We start from the raw sequence: 6,879 nt of genomic DNA on the forward strand, positions 1-6,879 counted from the left end.
TTTATCGGAACAAACGCTATCATTTTACTTCTCCAAAAACAGCCCAAAGGCTGTGGTTTGTGTGTAGCGGAAGCAGTGGTATAAATGGTAATTCGATAACAAAACGTGTGCACTTATTAATATGACAGGAAAGGGAACACTCCCACTCACACACACAAACACACTCTCTTTTTGTCGTCGTCGTCGTAATTTATGTTGATCTTCCTTGACAAGGCGCGAACCCACTCTGCCAAAACCCAGCCGCTGAGCCTCCGAGCCGCCGCCGGTTTTCTCAGCCGCTGAAACCCCTTTTATTTGGTTGCCCTTTTGCATCCAAAACAAAACCGACTGCAAACAGCCGCTCCCAATGGAGCCGCCGCCGTTACATATAAACACACCTCGGAATTCCAAGTACTTACTCTCACTCAATTTTCAAAAGAACAAAACTCTCTCTCTCTCTCTCTCTCTCTCTCTCTCTCTATTTTCTCTCGCTCCAAACAGGAAGAAGCGTTTGTCTTCCGATAGCGGTTCTGGATGCATGGATTCCGAGGACGTCGTAGAGATTCCGCCTCCGGCTACTCCGATTACCCGGGCCCCGAAATTTCAGAAGCTCAAACTCAAAGAGGTACGATTTCTCTGTCGTTTGATCAGTCGATAACTCAATCTTCGATGGTTCTTGTGATTTACCTGGTTCGATCATGCACTTGTGATGAGATTAGTGTTTTTGAGAGCTGGTAATCTGCTTTGATTGATCAAGTTACCGTCTTGATCAGTGATCAGAATTCAATTTTGGATTTTTTGGTACATTTGATTTCGGGCTAATACGAGTTGATTGGAACATCAGTATAAAATCTTGGCACTTAATTGCCCAATTTTTCAATTTTTTAGTTAATTTTGTTCTAGGGATTTTTAGCAATTTTTTTGGTTATGGTATTCATTGGTTCCCAATTTCCTGAAAGATTGAAGTTTTTTGGGGTATTGCTAAAGCATTGTCACAAGCTCATTCACTGAACCCATTGTTGTTTACAATTTTGAACAATTTATTGGCAGTCCTGTGTATAATGAGGACATTGAGCTTCCGTTCCACGTTATCAGTTTGCCTTTTGTTCAATTTCCTTCCCATGATCGCATGCATGGTGCCGGGTTTACTGTCACCATCATCTATGTTTTTTTGGGCCCGATGAAGGTGTGCCTTTGCAGGCATTGCCTTTTTCCGTTTTATTCGATGACTTTTACTGGTTGTAATCGTATAAATATAGATTTGTAAGAATTGAATACATCTGTTGCTATACAGTGTTCAAGCTTGGTGCTGGTTACAGAATTAAAATCAAGAGTTTCCTTCGTGCTTTTCTTTTCAATTGAATGTTGTTCTTATACTTTGTGAAGAGGTTTTCATGTCCTACTTTTGTGCTTATAACCCCTATTCCATCCAAAGTTTTTGTTTTTGCCCTCATTTGTATTTTGCAACTAATTAGTAACATTTTTGTAGGATGCCTCTGTTTGTTTGTTTGTTTGTTTTTTTTTTTTTTTTTTTTTTTTTTTTTTTGAATTGTTGTTTTCTGGCATTGGTTGGAATTCAGTCGGTCTGAACAGGTATGTGTTATGGTTAATCCTTTTTAGGTTCTTCGGTATGATGTGATTGAAATTGACGAAGATGAAGATCCAGTCGCTGCAATGATTATCGATGATCCAGTTGATATAAGTGGCAAGGGGAAGGCAATCAGAAGCTCTTCTGATGGCTACCATGATCATCAAGATAAGGTGTATTATTGACTTGAAGGACACTCTATGGCTGCTGTCATTTTGTTGAATGATAAATATTCAATTGTAGCTTTAGCATTCTGAACATATTTGCATTATGATTTTACTAGTATTTTCAGGAAGCTGAGGTCAATAGCTATTTTGGCCCTCCTGGTATGGCAACCCCTGGGTCAGCGAATGGGATTGAAGCTGCTAAGAGTTTTGTCCCAGCTAACGTGATCAACTTAGATGGTCATACTTCTGATTTATCATATGAAGATGACGACTTTGCTGATTTTTTTCTTGATGAGTTTATGGATGTCGATGAGTATGCCCAATTGCAAGCCCATTTTGATAATGTGGATATTCCCCCTGGAATAGAGGCACCTATTCCTTGGTTGTCGGATCCTTTTAAAAGTAAAGTTAAATCAATTTCTGGAAGTATTTCTGTCGATAAGACGTTTCAAATGCAACCAGAGCCTGATCATTTCAGCAAGAAGCCACTTTTTGGGGGTAGTTCAAGCTTGAAGACCCAAATTGATAGTACTGCCCACCCACCTGAAGTGAATCTATCATCAGCATGGAAACTTCCGAAAATTGCCAGGAGTAAAAAGAAACAACCTGCTTTGCAACATCAAGGGAGTGTTCCTAATTTCCCAGTTGGGAAAGAGTCATCAAAATCTCAATGGCTTTTAGGACTCCAGCCTAAAAAGAAGCTAGCTTCTTCGAGTGGTTCAACGAATCACTTTGATGCAATGAAGCTTGGTTCCGAAGCTGACACATCTTCTGCATCGTACTTTCATAACATTCTAGAGAAAAAGGGTTCAAGTGCTTCTTTTAAACCCATGCCCGTTCCTGGGTGGCCGGGGCCCATTTCCAAATTTAATACCATGCCATTTAATTCAAGCTTCTACGATCCATTGGGTTCAGCATATCCTCCTGGGGAAGTAGCAGGTAGTCCTTGGATTCCTAATGCGCAAATTCAGAATAATCTTGCTCCAGGAGGCATTTCAACAGGCCCTGGGAGGAAAATTTCTGCCATGGAAATGGATGAAATTATACTGAAGTTTCAGGGTTTCAAACAATTTGATACAGTTGAAGATCATTCAGACCATCACTATATTACGCGTGGTTATTCAACAAAGCAGGTAAATTTTGGATGATTTAGTTAATGCAATAATTTTGTTTTCTTTTGTAATTCCCTGTCTTATTATGATTTTTTTTTACTCATTCTGAAGCCACCAAAGAATTGGGCAAAGAGAATTCAGGAAGAGTGGAAGATCCTGGAGAAGGATTTGCCTGGTGAGTTGTTCTGTTTTTTATTTGGAATTTTCTTTTAAATAACTGTTTTGAATTAATGGTAGTGAAGTTTTCCCATCCTTAGCCTAGTCATTTTATCAAAATTTTGCACTGATTGTTTCATGATGCTGACTGCTGTAATTAATTGGTTTTGCACTGAAAGTTGGAATTGAGAATATATGGGATATAGTTTTTGGATGGTTGTTTGTACTATAGAAACTTAGGTGCACTTACCGCTTTTTTAATGACATCCACAGATACAATATTTGTTAGAGCTTATGAGACAAGAATGGATCTTTTGAGAGCTGTAATTATTGGGGCGGAGGGTACTCCTTACCATGATGGTCTCTTCTTCTTTGATGTTTGCTTCCCCAGTGGCTATCCCAATGTACCACCGGTGTGTGATAATTTGAAGGCTTAGAATTGATTTATATCTGTTTACATCTTTGGCCTAACTGGGAACTCTGTTATGCAGAATGTTTACTACCATTCTGGTGGCCTTCGATTAAATCCAAATTTGTACAATTGTGGAAAAGTATGCCTCAGCCTTCTTAACACCTGGTCTGGGAACAAGAATGAGAAGTGGCTCCCGGGTGTGTCAACCATGCTACAAGTTTTGGTCTCTATACAAGGGCTTATCTTGAACACAAAGCCCTACTTTAATGAGCCTGGATGTGCAAGTATGAATGGTTCAGCAGCTGGTGAAAAGATGTCCGAGGAGTACAATGAGAATACATTCATCCTTTCGTTAAAGACAATGGTGTACACCATGAGGAAACCTCCAAAGGTAATTTTTTTTCTTTCTTTCTCCATTCTCCTGATACTCTGGACTATGTTCAGTCCTTTTGCAGTGTGAGATTGATGTGAAGCATTTTAGATTATCTGCTTCACATTTTGGTTATAGTTTTTGAATAATGGTTCATGTGCATCAATACGTGAAACGGAGTAGAATGTTTTTGAAACGTTCAGAATAATCAGACTGAACATATCAATGAATGCTAAGTTCCCTGAAATGTTGAACAAAAATAATCTTAAATTTTTGAAAATGCAAAACTTTCCTTTCTTTTCTAAAACTGTTTCCTCACTGAAGTTTTTTTATTTCATTTCAAACTCATCATGTCGCTCCTTCTGAACTTTGCAGTGTATTAGGAACTTAGGATGGTAGGATTGAACTAGGTGTTTAGGGGAAAGTCAGAGTTTCAGAAGTGACTATCTGTAATTTCTTGTTTGGCATCAAGGAAATTTTGAAATTCAAAATGTAAACAAATCTGGAATTAGGGTCATTAAGACTGGCTTTAAATTCCCAGATAAATAGGTGTTATTTACTAAATTCCAAGACAGTAGTGTTTAACAAAATTTCAACAGCAACCACAACCACCACCAAATCTCCACTGTTACCACCCAACCTCTACTGTTGCCGCGACAATTACCAAAACTACTCACGTCTCCACTTTTCTGCTGACGTTGCCACAACCCTCAACCCTGCCCCCACCGATTATCATCACCTCGTTCCCATCACCTTGATGTCACTTCTCCGTAACCGCTGCTGTTACCACCCACACGGTCACTGCCACCAGCCACATGGCCACCAACACATATCTTTTACATTTCATCATGCTTGATGTCACTTCTTCCATAACAAGAAACTTAACTATTTCTGAGAATAAGCCCATCTGTTAAATATTGTCACTCACTGCAGTTTTTGTATTGAGCATATAGAAAGAGTGTCAGAGGCTTCATTTTTGAATCATTGGTAGGGAAATGATAAGCACTCAACACACCCATTTTAGCATCTCACATACCCCTATTTAATTCTATCCATTGTTTCAGTTTGATTTATTCAATTCCGATGGCCAGAAATATAGAGGGTGTGTGTGAGAAGCTAAAAGGGTTGTGTGAAAATCACTTCTGTTAGAATGATTTTCTACGCTAAATTGCTAATGAATGATAAGAGTGAAAACTGCAAAGATCCTGTTTGCCAATTCATTATACAATCAGTTTATTGTAATTTCTATCCAGAAATTAGAGAATTTCATTTTTACAAACTAAGCAGTTGATGTTGTCGACTACACAAGCAAATAGCACCTATGAGCGGAAAATATTTGGTGTTATTGACAATTTTTTTCTAATGGTCATTTTGTCATATTGCCCAGTTAGCAGCCAAAACTGCTGCTTTAGGCAAAATCGGCACACTTCCAGTTATCCTTTACTGTTGTTTCAATTTCAGTTTTCTGTATTTTTGCTTCTGCTAAACTATCTATATTCCGCTGCCCTACTCTGTCCTACATCATGCAACATTTAAGGCCTCAGTTATAACTTATATCTGGATGCAGCATTTTGAGGATCTTGTCCTGGGCCATTTCTACAATCGTGCTCGTGACATTCTGGTGGCATGCAAAGCATATATGGATGGTGCTCAAGTGGGGTGTCTGGTCAAAGGTGGTGTTCAAGATGTTGATGAGGGTGACAAGAGCTGCTCACAGCGGTTCAAGAGTTCTGTTGCCGACCATCTGCCTATGCTCGTCGCAGAGTTTACAAGAATCGGGGTCAAGAATTGTGAGAGATTCATATCACCAGGAACATCTGAGAACAACCAAACTGCGAGCATGCCTCAGGCTGCAACATCAATGATTTCATGTTGAAAAAGTGATTTTTCAAGACTCGACTTTCATGTCAAACATCTAAGAGGTGAGATTCTTTTGGTCAAAAAGTTTTAAACTTAATTATTAGAGCGTCTTTCATGGAATCCATCCATCTGCGTAAATATGTTTTGGGATAATGTATATAGATGCCAGGATGGATGGGATTGCTCTGAACCGAAACTTCCTTTCCGCAATTGTCGCCGCAGAATATAGTTTTACAGAAATGGTAAAGCTGAAAATCCGGCCTGAATTTTCATCAAACTTTTCTGTAACTAATTGTAGAGGAGTAGAAATTCCAGATCTTTAGAATCTTATTATGAAATGAAGTCATTTTTCGGTTTCTCTCCTCTCGTCTCTCTCGTCATTTAGCCTGCGTGTCATTTGAATGGGGAAGGAAAAGAAGAAGAGAATATGATAGGTCCTTTAAGTTGCTGTTTTGGTCCCTCAATTCCAATATTTATCAATGTTGTCCCCAAAGTTGACCTCTCTCCTCACTTTGGTCCCTTTAAATATACAGGGATGGCATTGATCGATGTCCACTTGCCGGAATTCACCAAAAAAAAAAAAGGAATTATGGACGCCGGTTTTAGACAATGATCGCGGGCTTGATTATTTTATAATAATTAAATTGAATGGTAGTCCAAGTTCGACTTATCCCAATGATAATTTGGGATAGTGTTTTAGCAGTAACTCCTATCTAAACTCTACATTTAGTCCTAATTAATTTTAAATAGTAATAAACAATTGGTTCAATTGAATATTCCAGCGTCCTAATTTAGGGTTGGAAAAAATTTCCAAAAATTCCGAACCAAACCAAAAAAATCTCGATCCCAAACCAAAATTCCAGAAATTTTCGGGTTGAAATTTCGAACCGATCTCAAAATTTTGGTACGGGATTTGGTATTGTGTACTCAATCTTTCAGTAATCCCATACCGAACCGAAAATAAATAATATATATTATTATATATTTATATCTATTATTATACATTTGAATTGTTGCTAACTACTAGTGGCAATATAATTGGTGTGGTCTAAGGTAGTAACCATAGTCCTTTATCGCCACATTTGTTGGTACGAACCTCCCACAAACATGTCTATTTCTTCAATAAGAAATCAAAAAATTGTATTGTTAGTTTTCGAACATATTAGGTTTGTAACTTATTTTTTTTACTTTTGGATTTGTTACTTATTTTATTTAGGTTGCATGTTAATTTAAGG

General features: G+C 38.2%; 1 protein-coding gene across 2 annotated transcripts; it reads left to right on the plus strand.

The window, feature by feature from the left end:
• Positions 1–293: 293 nt before the first annotated feature.
• Positions 294–5,741, plus strand: LOC137742345 (probable ubiquitin-conjugating enzyme E2 26). Of its 2 annotated transcripts, none has more exons than XM_068482193.1 (7): positions 294–604; positions 1,600–1,740; positions 1,851–2,867; positions 2,958–3,021; positions 3,276–3,415; positions 3,494–3,805; positions 5,352–5,741. In XM_068482193.1, exons 1-7 carry the CDS (start codon positions 347–349, stop codon positions 5,658–5,660), a joined length of 2,241 nt encoding a protein of 746 aa, XP_068338294.1. In that variant the 5' UTR covers positions 294–346; the 3' UTR covers positions 5,661–5,741. The 2 variants fall into 2 exon arrangements, with proteins under 2 accessions (XP_068338294.1, XP_068338295.1); XM_068482194.1 differs by having other exon boundaries at positions 295–604; positions 1,860–2,867.
• The last annotated feature ends 1,138 nt before the right edge of the window (positions 5,742–6,879 follow it).

Source organism: Pyrus communis, chromosome 8 (genome assembly GCF_963583255.1).
Source record: "Pyrus communis chromosome 8, drPyrComm1.1, whole genome shotgun sequence".
Lineage (NCBI taxonomy): Eukaryota > Viridiplantae > Streptophyta > Magnoliopsida > Rosales > Rosaceae > Pyrus > Pyrus communis.

What these genes read in the sequence shown, in the direction of transcription:
- LOC137742345 (XM_068482193.1), top strand. Translation starts at nt 347, where the DNA reads ATGGAGCCGCCGCCGTTACATATAAACACACCTCGGAATTCCAAGTAC. An exon ending in AGAAGCTCAAACTCAAAGAG is followed by an intron (nt 605 to 1,599) that starts GTACGATTTCTC and finishes AATCCTTTTTAG; the next exon opens with GTTCTTCGGTATGATGTGAT. An exon ending in GTGGTTATTCAACAAAGCAG is followed by an intron (nt 2,868 to 2,957) that starts GTAAATTTTGGA and finishes CTCATTCTGAAG; the next exon opens with CCACCAAAGAATTGGGCAAA.